At 51.5% G+C, this 22,994-nt stretch overlaps 1 protein-coding gene across 1 annotated transcript; it reads right to left on the bottom strand.

Annotated features, from left to right (window-relative positions):
• Positions 1–18,363: 18,363 nt before the first annotated feature.
• On the bottom strand, positions 18,364–20,088 carry LOC144175373 (solute carrier family 22 member 6-like). Its single transcript, XM_077704456.1, has one exon. It carries the CDS (start codon positions 20,086–20,088, stop codon positions 18,364–18,366), a length of 1,725 nt encoding a protein of 574 aa, XP_077560582.1.
• Positions 20,089–22,994: the final 2,906 nt, after the last annotated feature.

Below are 22,994 nucleotides of genomic sequence, written 5' to 3'. Positions count from 1 at the left end.
GGCGGTGGGAACCATGAGCGCGAGCTGAACGCTCTTCCACTCTCCACTCGTTAGGCTGGCGATCAACAGCGTTGCCGGAATCATTACGACCACCGCAATTGAAGTGGCCCCGGCGTAGGGTGCAACCATGTGCGCGGGCGAGACCTCGTAGAGGAGGGCCCAGAGTGGCGGTACAAGCGCGCCCGTCGCCGCGGACAGTGCGGTGCCCACAGCCACGTAGAAGTGGAAGTCCTTGGGCAGGCTGCTGGCGACACCCGCTATGAGAACGACGGGCACGGTGAGGAAGGTGACGGTCTTGCGGCCCACTTTGTCCGCTGCCACGCCAGCTACCGGAAGGGCGATCATGGCTCCCAGAGCGTGCGCGATCCGGAGAAGGGAATGAAGCCAGCTGCGGTTGCAGACCAGGTTCCACTCGCTCACTGCGTTGTTGCCTAACGATGCCAAATCGAACTCCCACGAAGAGCAGCGAATCACGCGACTGTCCTCTCCGCCGTCCGGTGGGTCGCGGACAAGGCAGTGGCTTCGCTGGCCATGCTCGTCCAGTGGAATGGCAAGCCATTTCCACTCGTCCACGCTGAGATTGCCGTAGGCAACGGGCCGCTCGCACCAGTGGTCCATGACGCCGGCCGTGAGCCTGAACCTTTCGACGTGCAATAAGTAGAGGCAGCTCCCGATTGCGGTGCTGACGACGGTCAGTAGCTGGAAGAGGCCGTTTCCATACGCAAGTTCACCGGCACCACGGGTCTTCAGGCTGGGGGAGGCCTCAGTAAACGCAATGCCCCGGCTTTCAGGAGCGCCGGCTTCCATAATGCCTTTTTCCTCGTTGGGAACTCAGACCGGGGGTGGCCTCGGTGTTCGCAGGGGCGCAGACTGTAACAGCACTTGTTTCCGCGCTTCTTCTTTCTCCTCATCTGGAAAAAGGGTGTCACCTTCTCAGAGCTTGCTCAGACAGAGTCAAAACACGGGGCGAGGTTTGAAAAAAAACAAGACTATAGTCGCGTGCTAATTGACCTGAAGACAGAAATCCCATGTTCGCTGTGGTACTAGGCGTCAAGGACAAAGTGGCAATAAATTTATCTGCCTACAAGACACGTTCAATTTGTGTGGGCGTGTGCACTTCCGTCCATCCAAGCATAGTGGCACAGTAGAAAGCTTTATGACAGTAAACACGGGAACGCGTGCCTCTCAATACATGCAGAGTACTCTGGTGATAGGCTGGCGTGCTCTCGCAGTTTGTGCAGTTGGCGGGCGCACTCCTTGAAACAGCTTTCTCGAGCGGTTGCCTGCTGCATTTGTTACGTCGCGTAGGATAACACATTTTTGATCAGCCAATCGGGCAGCAAAAGCAAACGTTTCAATACATCGTTGCGTTTCGCGGTTGATAAAAAGCCCCTCATCGGCACATGTATTATGTGGATTCGCTTCCAGATATCTAACGTAGCTACCGCAGCACACAACAGCGCATTCAACACTTGTCAGGGGGTGGATCCGCAAATGTACGAACTACGACATTTCGCTATCCCATCGCTACACCACTCTGCATGTACTGAGCGGCAGGCGCTCCCGGTTGTACTGTCATAAAGCTTTCGAAAGTACACTAATATGAATTTCCGTGGGGGCTGTTTCTGGTATACCAGAATTACAAGCTTGGGGCAAAATGCAAACTCACCAAAGGACACTACATTGAGCATCGTACCGGTCCGGAAGGACAAGTCGATCTACATTGATGTCACTCACCCCCTATAGGGAGCATTGACCAGCCGACAGTTATAATCTTGCATGAAGCGGGCCAATTAGGTGTTCTTCCAAGCGAACCAAAGGTCTTATTTGTTGCTCCTCATGGGCTTCCACATCCGCAATGGCTTCTTAATCCATCGTGGTGGCCCCGCTTTGGTATCGCGAACAGTAAATTTCAGTAATATTACCACTGCTCTTTATGTTTCCCACGCCGCAAGTACGTGCTACGTATGGACAGTGACCAATGGCGAATAAGTCAATTAATAATATGCCCCATCGTGACTGTACTTAATGGGATGTCCAGTGGAGCTGTGGCAAATCCAGGTCATAGTCAGGGGGGTATGCGCTAATTTACTGCTTGGTACATTTGTTGATGGTTGATGATTCTACTAGCAAGTCTATTCTTGTGCAAGGGAAAAACCAGGAAACAGTTGTTTTATTTGTTTGTTTGTTTGTTTGTTTGTTTGTTTGTTTGTTTGTTTGTTTGTTTGTTTGTTTGTTTGTTTGTTTGTTTGTTTGTTTGTTTCGACAATAAAGTCAGCGACGGTATGGATGGCTGTGCCCTGTGCGTGCTTCAGCCATGGGAAGATTTAGGAACCTGTCGATGCCTATTTTAGATGCGAAGCAGTTTATGGTCGAGCCTGTTCCCTCCGCCGTCGTGTGGGCGCCGTTGTGCGGCGTCCACATCCCCGCTGCGCATGCCTGGCCAGGCACCCCTGATGATGACTGTGGCAGGATGCCCTTAGGGTTTGGCCAACCAAAGAATCCATCACGAGATAGCTTCGCGTTCAACCACCGTCGTCATCTTCCCGTAGGGGAACCCTGAGTACCACACCCCCACTGCGCATGCCTGGCCAGGCACCGGTGATGATTATTGTGGCGGGATGCCCCTAGGGATTGGCCAACCAAAGAATCCATTGCGAGATAGCTTCGCGTTTAACCACCGTCGTTATCTTTCCGTAGACGAACCCTGAGTAGTATGCGAGGCATTCCTCCTCTCCCTCCGAAGCTCCTCTCCTCTTTGGCATTCCTCCTTTCCTCTCCGAAGCTCCTCTCCTCTCTGGGATTACGCAACTAATTACAACACCTGCGGCTCCGCACGTGATAATGCGAAGCAGCTTAGGGTTAGAGACGGGACGCTAGCCGCTGCATACTCCGCTGGGGGCGCCACTGTAGCTCCGCGGTATAAATGACGCGCGCGCGCACTCCGCTCCCCTCATTTTCCTGCCGCAACGCCGCAATCGAACTGAAAACTAATGGAAACCTGAGTCGACCCCATGGCTGCATCGCATACTACTCAGGGTTCCCCTACGGGAAGATGGTTAATTTTTTTTTATTGTACGGAAGCGTTGCAAACTGTCAAGCTTGCCATGCCGTCAGTGCTGTTAACATCACGGGTATCCGCGCAATATGTGGCGTTGTTCTGCGGCTACACCATCAGCGAATACCTGCGCTTACTGCTATGTTGACAGCGTTGGGCGGCTTATGGGAACCGCGCGAAATGCTAAACCTCGATAGAAGCTATGGCCAAAAACAACAGCATGAGTTCAGTGTGGAAAATTTGCTAGTGGGTCACATAGCTACAGTTTTCTTCATTCTCGAGTGCGCTTCGTTGCATACACGCTGCAGATCACAACATTTGATAAGAACCAATAAGCTCGTTATTGAGCGATCAGAAAGCTCAAACAATGAAGGTGTAGACACTTGCAGCGACGGCGACAAGCGACGCGAAAAACGTAACGTAACGGGTACAGCAAACAGTGTGGTCGACAGCGACAAGCGAAAAAAATAATGCATTGCCGACAATGCCTCCGTCGTCGTCGCTGCCACTCGCTTGTGGGCGGCTTCTGGCCGGGAAAAAGCCCGCAACGGCGAGGGCCCGTCGCGTGCCGCAGTCGCCGCCGCCGGGGGCCTGTGTGAAAAAAATTTCGCTTGTCTGTGTACCCATTTAGTGAGATTGCTCGCGTCGCTCGTCGCGGTAAACGCATGTAGTTACCCCTTAGCAGTGCGGGGCGTACGCCCCGAAAACTCCCGTTTCCGTCCATCGTGCCCTCACTCAAAACGCAAAAAACCTGTCTGTACGGACTTCCAGTCTAGTGCTGTACCCACGGCGGTCACTAATATTATTGTAATTTTAGTGACTGCCACGCGCTCCTATCACTCGGCCTATTGTACACCCGTCCAATTTTTTACCAATATCACTGGAGCGTAGGCCGTTCGGGCGATCAGGGCCGCGTGACGGAATGATACCGTGATACGGCAAACTGGGCGTGAGTAGCCGCATGCGCACTAAGCAAAGGCCGCTGCTGCCGCCGTCTGCTAGGCTGTTCCAAGAGCAGACGGCCGCCCCCGATTTTTGCTATTTGCTTATCACACTGCATGTCCTACTCGAGATTTTTTTTCAAGACCAGGCACGTGGCGCCAACTGAAAACAAAGTAATCCGCATTGCCCAGCGCAATGTTCGTTCAGCGCAAGGTTCCTAAAGTCTAAAGATGTCGACAGCGGTCAAGACAGAGGTTTCACTGAAGCATCCAGGTTAGTATTGCGGGAACGTTGCTAAAGTGAACAAAACACGAAGGGTAGAGTGTTTTCATATTACTTGCGAAGTCAACATATCCAGTCAACCAGTCAACACAAAACCCCAACCACTTTATATGCCACCATGAAAAACTTCCCATCCCTTCTGTGTGTCAGCCTCGGCATACTAAATACCATGGTTCTCTAAACCCCGAACTCGATGAGGAATTCACCTTGGCTGAGCTTCGCATCGCCCTTCGTATGTGCAGAGGCAACAAATCTCCTGATCTCGAGTCGGTAACTACCACCCTACTTAGGAAAATGTCCGATGTTGACCAACACCACCGCTTACACGCCATCAACCTTGTTCAGAGAGGAAACTACCACTGTGCGATTGTGAAAGAAAGGCCACATGATCTTCATTGCCAAGACTGGCAAGCCTCTAGATATCACGAACCCCCGTCCTATCACACATATCTCTCACGCTGGCACAATTATGCAGCGCATGGCCCTCCATCGCTTTGAGCAACATCCAGAGGATACCCGGGCACTAGCTATATGATATAATATCGCTCACAGCTGTCTGCTCAAAACACACTGCTTCGCATATACGAAGCTATCCTTCTCTCTTCCAGCTCAGCCCAGCTGAAACCATCCTCCCTATATACCTCATGAAGGCATTGGACTCTGTGGATCACGATGCTATGCTCTCGGAACTAGCAGTACAAATTGCAACTCGAACCTGTACAGTTACGTCCTAGTCTTTCTGCAATCTCGTACCCTGATCATTTAAATTGGCGACCACTACCTTGACGCAGTACCTCACCCAAAGAGAGGAATTGATCAGGGAGCGATCCTCTCTCCGACATTATTTAACCTCGCCTGCCCCTTATCCACCGCGTTCTAGAACCTTTCACCGAAATTCAATACTCTTTGTATGCCGACGATATCACTATCCGGATCAATCGCGGCAGTCCCGGATTCATTCAAGCCGCCGTTACAGCCGCCCTCAGAACTGTTGACCAAGCCGCTCACATTATCGGTCAAGCGTGCTCGGCTGAGAAAACTTCCGAAATTGCTCCTTGCCAGGGCCGGATTTAGGACGAGAAGGGGTTACGGGGGCTGCAGCCCCGGGACCCAGCTGTCAGGGGCCCGGGTTGTCTATATTTATTTATTTATTTATTTATTTATTTACATGGTACTGCCGACCTCTGGTACAAGGCCCTTGGCAGGAGGGGGCGGTAAGAAAAAAAAGACGCAAAAAGACGCGACATGAAGAAGTAAAGGGAGCAAGAATGTGGAAATATGCCTGGGAAAGGTATATGTGTAGTGGCATTATTGTAGGCACAATATAAAAGACAAAAAGAAGGCACCCAAAAAAAAGAAAAGCGTTAATACAACCTGATGCACGCATGCGCAAAAAGATTTGCACCGACGTAACAACCTATTAGTATCGATAAGATACGAGGCATCTTTTCAGTAGCAATTTCATCCCAACAGAACGCGACAAAGTGAGCAAAAAAACTGTCTGTGGGGGGAAACCAGGAAAACATACAAGGGGGCCACAAAGCACAACTGCACACATTGGTCATCAAGTTACAACTGGAGGCAAAGAATACAAGATATACAACGTCCGTTGTATATCTGGATGGAGAGGGGAAATGTAGACATGTTATTTTTTCAAAGCATTCATGAATGATTCGACCGTCCTACATTCTACAACGTCAGCTTTAAGCCGATTCCACTCGCGTACACTACGAGGGAAGAACGAATTTTTAAAGTTGTCGGTTTTGCATGAAAATTCCTTCAATTTCTTTGAGTGCAGTGAACGAGTGGAACGCCTAATCACGGGTTCAATATAACCATCCCTACTAATCCCTAGTTTGTCATGGTACAGCAGGTACATGTATTTCTGTCTTTCATAGTATCTTCTTTGCTCTAATTTGGTTAACTGTGCTTTTTCCAAAAGTACACTAGGTGAAATACGCCAACTGTAGCTAGCATACACGAAGCGAATAGCTTTCCTCTGAATGTTTTCTAATTTAGTAAACTAAAAAAGGAAATGATGGTGATAATTATGATGATGAATAATTTGAATCTGGGTGTCAGCTCTCAGCAACCGACTTGCCTGTTTTATTCCACTTACTACATATCTATCTACATGTCTTACTGCAATATCTGCACCGATTCCAAGCCAACACGCTACCACCTGGCTCCGGGTTCCGCCTTCCCCACGTTCACTGATTCTATGGTCACGCAGGCGTTGCAGGAAACTGACGCACTCATAAGACGGCCCACGAAGTTGGCGGCGGACCCTTGTAGACGCCCGCGAAACAAATCATTGGCCTCCCCCTCCGCTTCCAACGTAAGGAGACCTTCTAAGCGTGTGTCCCATGTCAACTCCTCGCCATTGCGAGCTTACCGGCGACCAGCAAGTAGTTATTCGGGAGGCGAAGGCAAATGCACTGCACACACCCCCTCGACTCGATCTACTCCAACGCAAGCCAGACACCCCTGTCCTACTCTGTCCTCACGGTCTTATTCCACCTACCCAGAACCACATTCTGTAGGAGTGCCCTCACAACCCTATGCAACCACACAATTGTACCGGAGAGTCGCTGGCTGTTCCGGCGAGTCTCCAAGAGCAACGGGAACTGGCGGCCGACATCAGAGCCCTCAGCGGCTACCTGAACCGATCCGGCTAATTCATCCCCACCATTCCGTGACCAACAAACTTTCCGTGACCATTCATCCATCCATCCATCCATTCGTCCGTCCGTACGTCCGTCCGTCCATCCGTCCGTCCATCTATCTATCTATCTATAGGAGAAGCAAAACTACTGTCGGGTAGCAATGCTGCAAAGGTAAGCTAGCTTCAAAAAAGCAAAACTAAAGGAACGTTGTCTTAATGTTGTTTCAGGGTGTCTACTGCGGAGTGGCCGCGTCCTATAAACCCCCAAACAAGGCGAATTTTCATTTTTTTTAAATAGCTGAAACCTTCTCTCCCAATTAATTTCGCCAATGTGATGACGTCATGTTCATGTTCTCTGCATAAATACCGCTTAGCGTTTGTGACCTCCAAGTTACTGGGAATAACTGCCAAGGATGTTGCATCTGCCCAATTCGACTTTCTACAATACCGCAGTTCCGCTGCAACCAGACAGCCCTCTATACACGGAACCTGGAATATAATTAATTATATTTCCGCAACTGCAAACTCTTCGAAGGAGTCAAAATATCTTCACTCGCTTTATCTTATAGGTCTTGTCAAGCAACCTCAGATTTACAAGCGCCGACTACACATAAATGAACCAGAAGGTCTTAGAAGCGGCGGTAGACAAGGTAATGTAACAAAATTACAAGGAGCACCAACACAAAATTATCCTCGCTATCTGACTGGCATGCGTGTCCTAACACTTCCCGGAAATCACGTTGCTTTCAGGTGATCGTTTGAAGTTCGGCTCTTTAGTCGTTATCGCTGCCGAGAAGGCCACAGCGAGGTTTTCCTGGGGCCACGGACATTCTCCTCGAACGCCTTCTTCTGCCGTGATTCCATGGGTTTCTTGGAAAGCGGTTCAAGGGTTGCCTGCATTGCACGCCTCAGGTCTAGGCCGGAAGGGATTCCGCCATGGTTGGCCACGGCTGTCATTTGTTGCGCCGCTCCCTGCAGCTCATCGGGCAGAAACTCGGCAGCGGCTGCGTACAGGGCCGTTAGGAGAGCCGTGACGGCAATGAAAAGCCTCTTCAGGTGCTGCGGGGTCGCGAGCAGTTGTACCACAGTTTCGCCGAAGCGGATCAAGCTTAGAGCAGTCCCCAAGGCTGCGCTCCGCGCGGTAACGGGATACATGCCGGCGGTCATCAGGAAGAATACGCTGAACGTTGAGTATCCTGCGATTCGCAAGACGGTTACGAAAACATCCCTCGCCAGTGTACGCTCTCGCATGTATGTTGCGGCGAGCAAGGCCGTAGAGGCGCTGTAGATGATTCCGGAAATGACAACAGCTCGCTTCACGCCTATGCGTGGAAGGTAGACGGAGCCCGCGAAGATCGAGGCTGCACTCAAGGCGAGGCTCACGGCAATGGTGGAATTAGAGACTTGGACGCCTTCTCTAATGTGACCATTCTCCTTTGCGATGCCAATTACAATCCACATGTAGCACGATAAAGCTGTGCGAAGTCTAAACCTCGCAGCGCAAAAACCATCGCCGTATGGCTTGTGCAGTTGGCGTTCGCCAACAGCTTTCACCATCTTTTCGCGACTGCGAGGAAGGTCAACGCGGTTAAGGCGGGCGGCGCGGAGAGTTACATGCTCTGCTTCCGCGATGCGACCGCGAGCTGTCAGCCAGACCGGGGACTCGCTCACTGTGTAGTACAGCGTTAGCAGCAGGGCGGTGGGAACCATGAGCGCGAGCTGAACGCTCTTCCACTCTCCACTCGTTAGGCTGGCGATCAACAGCGTTGCCGGAATCATTACGACCACCGCAATTGAAGTGGCCCCGGCGTAAGGTGCAACCATGTGCGCGGGCGAGACCTCGTAGAGGAGGGCCCAGAGTGGCGGTACAAGCGCGCCCGTCGCCGCGGACAGTGCGGTGCCCACAGCCACGTAGAAGTGGAAGTCCTTGGGCAGGCTGCTGGCGACACCCGCTATGAGAACGACGGGCACGGTGAGGAAGGTGACGGTCTTGCGGCCCACTTTGTCCGCTGCCACGCCAGCTGCCGGAAGGGCGATCATGGCTCCCAGGGCGTGCGCGATCCGAAGAAGCGAATGAAGCCAGCTGCGGTTGCAGACCAGGTTCCACTCGCTCACCGCGTTGTTGCCTAACGATGCCAAATCGAACTCCCACGAAGAGCAGCGAATCACGCGACTGTCCTCTCCGCCGTCCGGTGGGTCGCGGACGAGGCAGTGGCTTCGCTCGCCATGCTCGTCGAGTGGAATGGCAAGCAATTTCCACTCGTCCACGCTGAGATTGCCGTAGGCCACGGGCCGCTCGCACCAGTGGTCCATGACGCCGGCCGTGAGCCTGAACCTTTCGACGTGCAATAAGTAGAGGCAGCTCCCGATTGCGGTGCTCACGACGGTCAGTAGCTGGAAGAGGCCGTTTCCATACGCAAGTTCACCGGCACCACGGGTCTTCAGGCTGGGGGAGGGCTCAGTAAACGCAATGCCCCGGCTTTCAGGAGCGCCGGCTTCCATAATGCCTTTTTCCTCGTTGGGAACTCAGACCGGGGGTGGCCTCGGTGTTCGCAGGGGCGCAGACTGTAACAGCACTTGTTTCCGCGCTTCTTCTTTCTCCTCATCTGGAAAAAGGGTGTCACCTTCTCAGAGCTTGCTCAGACAGAGTCAAAACACGGGGCGAGGTTTGAAAAAAATCAGACTGTATAGTCGCGTGCTAATTGACCTGAAGACAGAAATCCCATGTTCACTGTGGTACTAGGCGTCAAGGACAAAGTGGCAATGAATTTATGTGCCTACAAGACACGTTGAATTTGTGTGGGCGTGTGCACTTCCGTCCATCCAAGCATGGTGGCACAGTAGAAAGCTTTATGACAGTAAACACGGGAAAGCGTGCCTCTCAATACATGCAGAGTACTCTGGTGATAGGCTGGCGTGCTCTCGCCGTTTGTGCAGTTGGCGGGCGCACTCCTTGAAACAGCTTTATCGAGCGGTTGCCTGCTGCATTTGTTACGTCGCGTAGGATAACACATTTTTGATCAGCCAATCGGGCAGCAAAAGCAAACGTTTCAATACATCGCTGCGTTTCGCGGTTGATAAAAGCCCCTCATCGGCACATGTATTATGTGGGATCGCTTCCAGATATCTAACGTAGCTACCGCAGCACACAACAGCGCATTCAACACTTGTCAGGGGGTGGATCCGCAAATGTACTAACTACGACATTTCGCTATCCCGTCGCTACACCACTCTGCGTGTACTGAGCGGCAGGCGCTCCCGGTTGTACTGTCATAAAGCTTTCGAAAGTACACTAATATGAATTCCCGTGGGGGCTGTTTCTGGTATACCAGAATTACAAGCTTGGGGCAAAATGCAAACTCACCAAAGCACACTACAATGAGCATCGTACCGGTCCGGAAGGACAAGTCGATGAATATTCCGTACAGTGATGTCACTCACCCCCTATAGGGAGCATTGGCCAGCCGACAGTTATAATCTTGCATGAAGCGGGCCAATTAGGTGTTCTTCCAAGCGAACCAAAGGTCTTATTTGTTGTTCCTCATGGGCTTCCACATCCGCGATGGCTTCTTAATCTATCGTGGTGGCCCCGCTTTGGTATCGCGAACAGTAAATTTCAGTAATATTACCACTGCTCTTTATGTTTCCCACGCCGCAAGTACGTGCCACGTATGGACAGTGACCAATGGCGAATACGTCAATTAATAATATGCCCCATCCTGACTGTACTTAATGGGATGTCCAGTGGAGCTGTGGCGAATCCAGGTCATAGTCAGGGGGGTATGCGCTACTTTACTGCTTGGTACATTTGTTGATGGTTGATGATTCTACTAGCAAGTCTATTCTTGTGCAAGGGAAAAACCAGGAAACAGTTGTTTTGTTTGTTTGTTTGTTTGTTTGTTTGTTTTTTGTTTGTTTGTTTGTTTGTTTGTTTGTTTGTTTGTTTGTTTGTTTGTTTGTTTGTTTGTTTGTTTGTTTGTTTGTTTGTTTGTGTCGACAATAAAGTCAGCGACGGTATGGATGGCTGTGCCCTGTGCGTGCTTCAGCCATGGGAAGGATTTAGGAACGTGTCGATGCCTATTTTAGATGCGAAGCAGCTTATGGTCGAGCCTGTTCCCTCCGCCGTCGTGTGGGCGCCGTTGTGCGGCGTCCACACCCCCGCTGCACATGCCTGGCCAGGCACCCCTGATGATGATTGTGGCAGGATGCCCTTAGGGTTTGGCCAACCAAAGAATCCATCACGAGATAGCTTCGCGTTCAACCACCGTCGTCATCTTCCCCTAGGGGAACCCTGAGTACCACACAACCACTGCGCATGCCTGGCCAGGCACCGGTGATGATTATTGTGGCAGGATGCCCCTAGGGATTGGCCAACCAAAGAATCCATCACGAGATAGCTTCGCGTTCAACCACCGTCGTCATCTTTCCGTAGACGAACCCTGAGTAGTATGCGAGGTATTCCTCCTCTCCTCTCCTCCTCTCCTCTCCTCCTCTCCTCTCCTCTACGGCATTCCTCCTTTCCTCGACGAAGCTTCTCTCCTCTCCGGGATTGCGCAACTAATTACAACACCTACGGCTCCGCACGCGATAATGCGAAGCAGCTTAGGGTTAGAAACGGGACACTAGCCGCTGCATGCTCCGCTGGGGGCGCCACTGTAGCTCCGCGGTATAAATGACGCGCGCGCGCACTCCGCTCCCCTCATTTTCCTCCCGCAACACCGCAATCGAACTGAAAACTAATGGGAACTTGAGTCGACCCCATGGCTGCATCGCATACTACTCAGGGTTCCCCTACGGGAAGATGGTTAATTTTTTTTTATTATTGTACGGAAGCGTTGCAAACTGTCAAGCTTGCCATGCCGTCAGTGCTGTTAACATCACGGGTATCCGCCCAATAGGTGGCGTTGTTCTGCGGCTACACCATCAGCGAATACCTGCGCTTACTGCTATGTTGACAGCGTTGGGCGGCTTATGGGAACCGCGCGAAATGCTAAACCTCGATAGAAGCTATGGCCAAAAACAACAGCATGAGTTCAGTGTGGAAAATTTGCTAGTGGGTCACATAGCTACAGTTTTCTTCATTCTCGAGTGCGCTTCGTTGCATACACGCTGCAGATCACAACATTTGATAAGAACCAATAAGCTCGTTATTGAGCGATCAGAAAGCTCAAACAATAAAGGTGTACACACTTGCAGCGACGGCGACAAGCGACGCGAAAAACGTAACGTAACGGGTACAGCAAACAGTGTGGTCGACAGCGACAAGCGAAAAAAAATAATGCATTGCCGACAATGCCTCCGTCATCGTCGCTGCCACTCGCTTGTGGGCGGCTTCTGGCCGGGAAAAAGCCCGCGACGGCGACGGCCCGTCGCCTGCCGCAGTCGCCGCCGCCGAGGGCCTGTGTGAAAAAAATTTCGCTTGTCTGTGTACCCATTGAGTGAGATTGCTCGCGTCGCTCGTCGCGGTAAACGCATGTAGTTACCCCTTAGCAGTGCGGGGCGTACGCCCCGATAACTCCCGTTTCCGTCCATCGTGCCCTCACTCAAAACGCAAAAAACCTGTCTGTACGGACTTCCAGTCTGGTGCTGTACCCACGGCGGTCACTAATACAGTCGAACACGGATATATCGAACACGGGTATATCGAATGATTGTCTATATCGAACTCGTAAATTATCCCCTTGAAAATTCTGTGTAAAAGTATAGGAATTCGTACGTTTATATCGAACCGTATTTTTTCCGACATTGGGTATATCGAATGCCGCGTAAGCTGGAGGGTGCTCTTCGGCGGTCGCTGCACCCCCGATTGAGGTTGAGGAAGATGTAAGGAATGCGCGGGCTTGGCGAAAACTGGCTCGCGGAACTAATCCCCCCTACCGGAACGAATTTGCGCTTGCCCAGTCGGGCCCCGCTACCGGCCGCCGTAGCGTTAGCGGACGGAGCCCGGTATGCTAAATCTCTCTAGGCACACAAGTCCGAACGCTCGGAAAATGTGACAGTGCGAGGTAGGCATCTGCCCCGACTGCGCACGTCCCTTTTTTTTTTTTCGGCTGCATACGTTCCCCGGCTTGCCGAAAAAGAGTTTTTCTTTCTCTCTCTCTAGATCTGTCTTCCCCCGATGTCGTCTCGGGAAAGGGAAGAGGGAACGAAGGCGCTGGCGGCTCCTCCTTCTTTTGCATTTTGCTGCTGTTGCTGCTGTTTGGCGAGTTGTCCCGCACCTTTCGGAGATCACTGTTTCTCTCGGAGATGACCATGGCGAGCGCTTTGTTGGAGTCCGTTCAGAGAGCCTTGGAATTGTTACCTTCAAAGTTCTTGTGGTACGTGCGCGCTGTTCTTCTTTTGCGTGCGTGTTGTGCATGGTGTGCGAAGGCGAAGCGTACTACTGGAATTTCCTAGTTGTGCAGCCTCGAGAAGATCAAGACCAGCGTCTTTAATTTCATTCCCAGGACGAAGAAGCAGGCCAAGATCAGCGATTTTTTTTCACAGATTTAAAGCATCCTGTTGCGTCATGAGTGCGGAATTAGTTGTTATTCTTGAATGTGGCGATCGGTAAGTGATCGTCCGCCATAGGTGAGGTCTCAGAGCCCATATTTTTTATATCGAATTTTTCATATATCGAACTATTTCGCGATCCCCTTGGAGTTCGATATATCCGTGTTCGACTGTATTATTGTAATTTTAGTGACTGCCACGGGCTCCTATCACTCGGCCTTTTGTACACCCGTCCAATTTTTTACCAATATCACTGCAGCGTAGGCCCTTCGGGCGATCAGGGCCGCGTGACGGAGTGATACTGTGATACGGCAAACTGGGTGTGAGTAGCCGCATGCCCACTACGCAAATGCCGCTGCTGCCGTCGTCTGCTAGGCTGTTCCAAGAGCAGACGGCCGCCCCCGATTTTTGCAATTCGCTTATCACACTGCATGTCCTACTCGAGATTTTTTTTCAAGACAAGGCACGTGGCGCCAACTGAAAACAAAGTAACCCTCATTGCCCAGCGCAATGTTCGTTCAGCGCAAGGTTCCTAAAGTCTAAAGATGTCGACAGCGGTCAAGACATAGGTTTCACTGAAGCATCCAGGTTAGCATTGCGGGAACGTTGCTAAAGTGAACAAAACACGAAGGGTAGAGTGTTTTCATATTACTTGCGAAGTCAACATATCCAGTCAACCAGTCAACACAAAACCCCAACCACTTTACAGGCCACCATGAAAAACTTCCCATCCCTTCTGTGTGTCAGCCTCGGCATACTGAATACCATGGCTCTCCCAATCCCGAACTCGATGAGGAATTCACCTTGGCTGAGCTTCGCATCGCCCTTCGTATGTGCTGAGGCAACAAATCTCCTGATCTCGAGTCGGTAACTACCACCCTACTTAGGAAAATGTCCGATGTTGACCAACACCATCGCTTACACGCCATCAACCTTGTTCAGAGAGGACAACTACCACTGTGCGATGGTGGAAGAAAGGCCACATGATCTTCATTTCCAAGACTGGCAAGCCTCTAGATCTCACTAACCCCCGTCTCATCACACATATCTCTCACGCTGGCACAATTATGCAGCGCATGGCCCTCCATCGCTTTGAGCAACATCCAGAGGATACCCGGGCACTAGCTCTATGATATAATATCGCTCACAGCTGTCTGCTCAAAACACACTGCTTCGCATATACGAGGCTATCCTTCTCTCTCCCAGCTCAGCCCAGCTCAAAGCCACCCTCCCTATATACCTCATGAAGGCATTGGACTCTGTGGATCACGATGCTATGCTCTCAGAACTAGCAGTACAAATTGCAACTCGAACCTGTACAGTTACGTCCTTGTCTTTCTGCAATCTCGTACCCTGATCATTTAAATTGGCGACCACTAGCTTGACGCAGTACCTCACCCAAAGAGAGGAATTGATCAGGGAGCGATCCTCTCCGACATTATTTAACCTCGCCTGCCCCTTATCCACCGCGTTCTAAAACCTTTCCCCGAAATTCAATACTCTTTGTATTCCGACGATATCACTATCCGGATCAATCGCGGCAGTCCCGGATTCATTCAAGCCGCCGTTGCAGCCGCCCTCAGAACTGTTGACCAAGCCGCTCACATTATCGGTCAAGCGTGCTCGGCTGAGAAAACTTCCGAAATTGCTCCTTGCCAGGGCCGGATTAAGGACGAGAGGGGGTTACGGGGGCTGCAGCCCCGGGACCCAGCTGTCAGGGGCCCGGGTTGTCTATATAAAAAAGGAAATGATGGTGATAATTATGATGATGAATCATTTGAATCGGGGTGTCAGCTCTCAGCAACCGACTTGCCTGTTTTATTCCACTTACTACATATCTATCTACATGTCTTACTGCAATATCTGCACCGATTCCAAGCCAACACGCTACCACCTGGCTCCGGGTTCCGCCTTCACGTCTGCCACGGAGCAAGAATATATAGGAGAGGAAACGCCCATTGCGGCCGTCGCGATCGAGCAACCAGATAATGTCACAATGATAACTACGGCGACCTACGGAGCTCCGCAGCTGCAACGGCGAACAATTTGACAGCGACACCTGGTTGAATGTATTAAAAGCAATACTGTTGTTAGCAGCATTCGCCACAAGGCGTGAATCGCTATGTGTCGAGCTGATGCGCGACGCGGGGACGGAACGCGCGTTTATCTCGGACGCAGCGCGCGCGCGCGTATGCGCGCGTCATATATTGGCCGGTGCACTCAACTCGCTTCGAGCGCATCGCACGCGAGATAAGGCCGTGCGTTTACAGGTTTTACATTTTTTTGCGTTTACAGGTTTGTATTTGGGCGTGGTGCTCGCGCAGATTGCTTACGCATTAAAAGAAAATTCCCCTTTTATTCGCTCATACCGGTAGTTTAAATTTGACAGAAAAGGCGGGCTCTTCAGCCAATGGAAGCGCAGAAGAGCGCACATACTCTCGCTTCGGCCACGGAATGTTTCGACGGCCCGGCGAAATTCCGACGCGATGCCGCGGCCGGGACTGGGCGAGCGCGAACAGAACGCGCGCCGACCGTGGCGATGACCGCGCCCTTCCTTCGTTTGCCGCTAGACGCCGGAAACTTCACGTTCGCAAGTGCTTGTGACGTTATCAGGCTGCCCCAGGAAGCTCAGTTTCCCCTCCTATTTTATTCTTGCTCCGTGACCTCCGCCTCCTTCCAACCTAACAACGTAAATGGCATTTTAATTGCGAATGCACTTCTTAAGCGACCCTGAATCACGCGTCCACCGCCGTCCGTCCATCCGCACCACATACTCACTTAGGGCGATTGGCCAAGAAGAGTTCCTAATTTCTTTAGCACATACCCACTTAGGGCGATTGGCCTAGTCCTCCAGCGCGCCACCGCGCCCGCCGCCCCGCCCCGAGCCTGCCCCCAGGCCACCGACGCCATCGACGACTGCTGCTTCGCCAGGAGCGGAAGTCGGGGCGAGTACTGCGGCGTCTACCTCGTCGGTCACGTCTACGCGAACCTCGTGTCGCACGCCGTGTCCACCTCGCCGGTCAGGGACGAGTCGCCGTACAGTGCCGTCTACACCGACGCGTACTCGGGCAACGGAACCGTGGTCGTCACCCTCTACCTCGCGCCAAACATCTCGCGCGACGACGTCGTCGAATACGTGGACGCGGCGATGGAGAGTGCGGCCAGGCGCGTAAAGCCCTCGGACCCGGTCGTGGTTGTTGGGGACTTTAACGTGGACGTGCGAAAGGGCGGCGAGTGGTTGATGAAATACATGCTCGCCAACCACTCCATGACGTGCCTACCGCTAGAGGCTCCCACCACCATCAACGGCAGCTACATCGACCTGGCCTTTGCGAGGAACTGTCTGATACGCGCGGTCTTGCAACAACTCTTGACCGTACATTTCAGTGACCACAAGGCGGTCATAATGACCGTCAACTACAACGACAACACCAACAAGTGCTGAATAAAGAATACTGTCGTTTCACTTTACTTGCGTGTGTGTGATCTCCTCGAACACACACTTTAATTCACCAAGATTTCCAGAGAACGACTAACGGGGTGTGTGAATCCCCACTTGATCACGCGGGGGTGTTAAATGCAACTAACGGGCGAATGCCAACACAGTTCAACATAACTCCCCCTCATAGCATCACCCGTGCATTCGCACTTCCCCATGCTCCCCTTCGGGGAAATGCGGGTGAATTTTTCTCATTCACTGGTTCCCTGGTCACGCAGGCGTTGCAGGAAACTGACGCACTCAGAAGTTGGCCCGCGAAATTGGCGGCGGACCCCTGTAGACGCCCGCGAAACAAATCCTTGACCTCCCCCTCCGCTTCCACCCGAAGGAGACCTTCTAAGCGTGCGTCGTATGGTAACTCCTCTCCATTGCGGACTTACCAGCTACAAGCAAGTAGTCATTTGGGAGGCGCAAATGCACTGCACACACCCCCTCGACTCGATCTACTCCAACGCAAGCCAGACACCCCTGTCCTACTCTGTCCTCACGGCCTTATTCCACCTACCCAGATCCACATTCTGTAGGAGTGCCCTCACAACCCTATGCAACCACACAATTGTACCGGAGAGTCGCTGGCTATTCCGGCGAGTCTCCAAGAGCAACGGGAACTGGCGGCCGACATCAGAGCCCTCAGAGGCTACCTGGACCGATCCGGCTAATTCATCGGCACCATTCCGTCACCAACAAACTTTCCGTGACCAACAAACTTTCCGTGACCATTCATCCATCCATACATCCATCCGCCCGTCCGTACGTCCGTCCATCTATCTCTCTATAGAAGAAGCAAAGCTACTGTCGCGTAGCAATGCTCCAAAGATAAGCTAGCTTCCAAAAAGCAAAATAAAAGGAGGGTTGTCATAATGTTGTTTCAGGGTGTCTACTGCGGAGTGGCCGCATCCTATAGACCACCAAACAAGGCGAATTTTCATTTTACTTTAAATAACTGAAACCTTCTCTCCCAATTAATTTCGCCTCTGTGATGACGCCATGTTCGTGTTATCTGCATAAATACAGCTTAGCGTTTGTGACCTCTAAGTTACTGGGAATAACTGCCAATGATGTTGCATCTGCCCGATTCGACTTTCTACATTTCCGCAATTCCGCTGCAACCACAGAGCCCGCAAAACACAGAACCTGGAATGTAATAAATTATCTTTCCGCCACTGCAAACTCTTCGAAGGCGTCAAAATATCTTCACTCACTTAATCTTATAGGTCTTGTCAAGAAAACGCAGATTTACAAGAGCCGACAACACATAGATGAACCAGAAGGTCTTAGAAGCGGCGGTAGAAAAGGTAATGTAACAAAATTCTAAGGAGCGCCAACACAAAATTTTCCTCGCTATCTCATTGGCATGCGTGTCCTAACACTTCCCGGAAATCACGTTGCTTTCAGGTGATCGTGTGAAGTTCGGCTCTTTAGTCGTTATCGCTGCCGACCAGAAGACCACAGCGAGGTTTTCCTGGGGCCACGGACATTCTCCACGAACGCCTTCTTCTGCCGTGCTTCCATGGGTTTCTTGGAAAGCGGTTCAAGGGTTGCCTGCATTGCACGCCTCAGGTCTAAGCCGGAAGGGATTCCGCCATGGTTGGCCACGGCTGTCATTTGTTGAGCCGCTCCCTGCAGCTCATCGGGCAGAAACTCGGCAGCGGCTGCGTACAGTGCCGTTAGGAGAGCCGTGACGGCAATCAGAAGCCTCTTGAGGTGCTGTGGAGTCGCGAGAAGTTGCACCACAGTTTCGCCGAAGCGGACCAAGCTTAGAGCAGTCCCCAAGGCTGTGCTCCGCGCGGTAACGGGATACATGCCGGCGGTCATCAGGAAGAATACGCTGAACGTTGAGTATCCTGCGATTCGCATGAGTGTTACCAGAACCTCCCTCACCAGTGTACGCTCTCGCGTGTACGTGGCGGCGAGAAGGGCCGTGCAGGTGCTGCAGATGATTCCGGAAAGGGCGACAGCTCGCTTCACGCCCACGCGTGGCAGGTAGACGAAGCCCGCGAAGATGCAGGCTGCACTCAAGGCGAAGCCCAAGGCATTGTTGGAATCAGCCATTTGGACGCCTTCTCTGAGGTAAAAAGTCTCGTTTGCGAAGCCCATTACAACCCACATGTAGCACGATAAAGCTGTGCGAAGTCTAAACCTCGCAGCGCAAAGACCATCGGCGTGTGGCTCGAGCAGTTGACGTTGGCCAACAGCTCCCACAATTTTTTCGCGACTGCGAGGAAGCTCAACGCGGTTAAGGCGGGCGGCGCGGAGAGTTACATGCTCTGCTTCCGCGATGCGACCGCGAGCTGTCAGCCAGGCCGGGGACTCGCTCACTGTGTAGTACAGCGCTAGCAGCAGGGCGGTGGGAACCATGAGCGCGAGCTGAACGCTCTTGCACTCTCCACTCGTTAGGCTGGCGATCAACAGTGTTGCCGGAATCATTACGACCACCGCAATTGAAGTGGCCCCAGCGTAGGGTGCAACCATGTGCGCGGGCGAGACCTCGTAGAGGAGGGCCCAGAGTGGCGGTACAAGCGAGCCCGTCGCCGCGGACAGTGCGGTGCCCACAGCCACGTAGAAGTGGAAGTCCTTGGGCAGGCTGCTGGCGACACCCGCTATGAGAACGACGGGCACGGTGAGGAAGGTGACGGTCTTGCGGCCCACTTTGTCCGCTGCCACGCCAGCTGCCGGAAGGGCGATCATGGCTCCCAGGGCGTGTGTGATCCGAAGAAGCGAATGAAGCCAGCTGCGGTTGCAGACTAGATTCCACTCGCTCATCGCGTTGTTGCCGAAAGATGCCAAGTCGAACTCCCACGAAGAGCAGCGAATCAAGCGGCTGTCCTCGCTGCCTTCCGGTGGGTCGCGGACGAGGCAGTGGCTTCGCTGGCCATGCTCGTCCAGTGGAATGGCAAGCCATTTCCACTCGTCCACGCTGAGATTGCCGAAGGCCACCGGCCGCTCGCACCAGTGGTCCATGACGCCGGCCGTGAGCCTGAACCTTTCGACGTGCAATAAGTAGAGGTAGCTCCCGATTGCGGTGCTCACGATGGTCAGTAGCTGGAAGAGGCCGTTTCCATACGCAAGTTCACCGGCACCACGGGTCTTCAAGCTGGGGGAGGCCTCAGTAAACGCAATGGCCCGGCTTTCAGGAGCGCCGGCTTCCATAATGCCTTTTTCCTCGTTGGGAACTCAGACCGGGGGTGGCCTCGGTGTTCGCAAGGGCGCAGACTGTAACAGCACTTGTTTCCGTTTTTTTCTTTCTCCTCGTCTTTAAAAAGGGTATCACCTTCTCAGGGCTTGCTCAGACAGAATCAAAACAGAGTGCGGGGTTTGAAAAAAATCAGACACTATAGTCGCGTGCTAACTGATCTGTATGAAGACAGAAATCCCATGTGCGCTATGGTACTAGACGTCAAGGACAAAGTGCTAATGAATTTATGTGCCTAAAAGACACGTTGAATTTGTGTGGGCGTGTGCATTTCCGTCGTTCCAAGCATAGTGGTACAGTCATAGGAATTCCCGTGAAGGCTTTAATTAGCATACCTGAATTATAGGCTTAAGGCAAAATGGCAAATACTCCAAAGCACACCAAATTGAGGCTCATACCGGTCCGAAAGTACAAGTCGATGAATATTCCGTACCGAGTCGTCATTCCCCCCCTATAGGGAGCACTGGCTAGACGACAGTTATAATCTTACATGAAGTGGGGCAATGAGCTTTTCTTTCAAGCGTACCAAAGGTCTTGTTTGTTGATCCTTGTGCTTTTACATCCACGATGGCTTCTAAATCTCCCGTGGCGGCCCGAGTTTGGTATCGCGAACAGGAAATTCAGTAATATTGCCACTGCATTTTTTGTTTCCCACGCCTCAAGCACGTGCCACGTATGGACAGAGACCACTAGCGAATTAGTCAGTTAACAAACTGCCCCACCCTGACTGTACTTAACAGGATGTCCAGTGAAGCTGTGGCGAAACCGGTACATAGTCAGAGGGGGCATGCACTGCTTTATTGCTTGGTACATTTAAACACGATGCACACTGTGCTGTTGATGACTCTAATAGCAAGTCTATTCTTGTGCAAGGCAAAAACCAGGAACCAGCTTTTGTTTGTTTGTTTGTTTGTTTGTTTGTTTGTTTGTTTGTTTGTTTGTTTGTTTGTTTGTTTGTTTGTTTGTTTTGTTTTGTTTCTTGTTTGTTTGGCAGTGTCGACAATAAAGTCACTGACGGTATCGATGGCTGTGTCCTGTGAATGTTTCAGCCATTGGGAGGTGTTAGAAATGTGTCGATATCTATTTTTGATTGCACGGAAGCGTTGCAAACCGTCAAGCTTGCCATGCCATCGGTGCTATTAACATCACGGATATCGGCGCAATTGCTGCCGCATGCCCTATATGGTGACCGACCTAAAAGACACTCAACCAACCGAATTACGAAAAGAATGCGTAGAATTGGGGCGGAATTCTCAGCTTTGATCATTTGATGTGTTTCAAGGTGTCCGCTTTTATCAATCCCTGATTGGCTGAAAGGAGAAAACCGGACATGACGCTGCACAACAAAGCAATATTATTGGACAGCGGCCTCACAAGTACAGCTACGTGATGACTGAAACAGACGCAAAAGGAAAATTCTCGAAACGAACAGAACTCAGAATTCCGCACCTGATCCGGGGGGGGGGGGGGGGGGGGGGCTTTTCATAATAAATAATCCCAGAAAAAAGGAAGATTTATAATTGGTTCTGCTCGATACCAGGACGCAAGCGTTAGAAACCGCTACTTTGCCGGCGAAGCTACAGAGACTGAACAGCCGGCTCGTTTTAGCAGCCGATCAAGATTGCGGCAGTGTTCAAAGCTAGCCTGTAGGCGGAGCTAGGTGAAACAGCAGTGACCGTTTAGCAGTGACTTGGAAACTAAACGTCGCTCGGTAAGTGTCTTTGCATTTTGCACACACGTAGTGTACACTGTGTACACATAGCCACACAGGCAGATTGGCCAAAGTCGGATGAAATTATTTCCGTCAATTTTAGCTGTAAAAGAATTGTAATGAGAATTGAGTTCTAACCAACCCTTAGGCTATAAACTTAAAGTCGTCCTAAAATATGCCACATTTCCTCTGTGTTAGATTCTCGGACGGAACAAATTTTGCGACGATTCCTTCCCGTGATTGTCAGGCCGCTCAAGCTCTGTTCACAACTTAGAGAAGGGACATCGAAGGACTGAAGGCTTGCTTTCATGGGCCGGAAAGCAAGCACCTCCATCTATATATAACCGCCCGAAAGTTAGTGTAATTCGGAGCTTCAACGACACCTATGATAGCCCTTGTGTCGATGTAGAACCCTTTATCCTGCCTCTGACTGTTCAACAAGCCGCACACAAGAGCCGTATCATTTTAAAGTGAAAAGCTCGGCACATTTCGTATCGCACATGAAAGTAGCCAGTACGGCCATCCTGGACAACAAATTGGTTTGAGAAAAATTCTACTGTTGCACGGGAGTCGCTGTATCAAACTGAACACCTGCACCTCGCCTATTAAAAAGCGCTCAAAAACGAAGCGGTAGAAAAGCTTAGTATGATTTGGAAAGTGTAAGAGGTCGACACCGGTCAAGACAAAGGTTTCACTGAAGCATCCAGGTTAGTATTACGGGAACGTTGGTAAAGTGAATAAAACACGAAGGGTAGAGTGTTTTCTTATTACTTGCGAAGTCAACACATCCAGTCAACCAGTCAACACAAAACCCCAACCACTTTATATGCCACCATGAAAAACTTCCCATCCCTTCTGTGTGTCAGCCTCGGCATACTGAATACCATGGCTCTCTAAACCCCGAACTCGATGAGGAATTCACCTTGGCTGAGCTTCGCATCGCGCTTCGTATGTGCAGAGGCAACAACTCTCCAGATCTCGAGTCGGATCTACATATCTTACTGCAATATCTACACCGATTTCAAGCCAGCACGCTACCACCTGGCTCAGGGTTTCGCCTTCCCCACGTTCACTGATTCTATGGTCACGCAGGCATTGCAGGAAACTGACGCACTCACAAGACGGCCCACGAAGTTGGCGGCGGACCCTTGT

Source organism: Haemaphysalis longicornis, unplaced genomic scaffold (assembly GCF_048455015.1).
Source record: "Haemaphysalis longicornis isolate Haplotype H1 unplaced genomic scaffold, Haemaphysalis longicornis Haplotype H1 scaffold_3, whole genome shotgun sequence".
NCBI classification, from domain to species: domain Eukaryota; kingdom Metazoa; phylum Arthropoda; class Arachnida; order Ixodida; family Ixodidae; genus Haemaphysalis; species Haemaphysalis longicornis.
Note: the sequence above shows the minus strand (reverse complement) of the source record. Positions and strands in the feature narration are given on the sequence as shown.

What these genes read in the sequence shown, in the direction of transcription:
- LOC144175373 (XM_077704456.1), bottom strand. Translation starts at nt 20,088, where the DNA reads ATGGAAGCCGGCGCTCCTGAAAGCCGGGCCATTGCGTTTACTGAGGCC.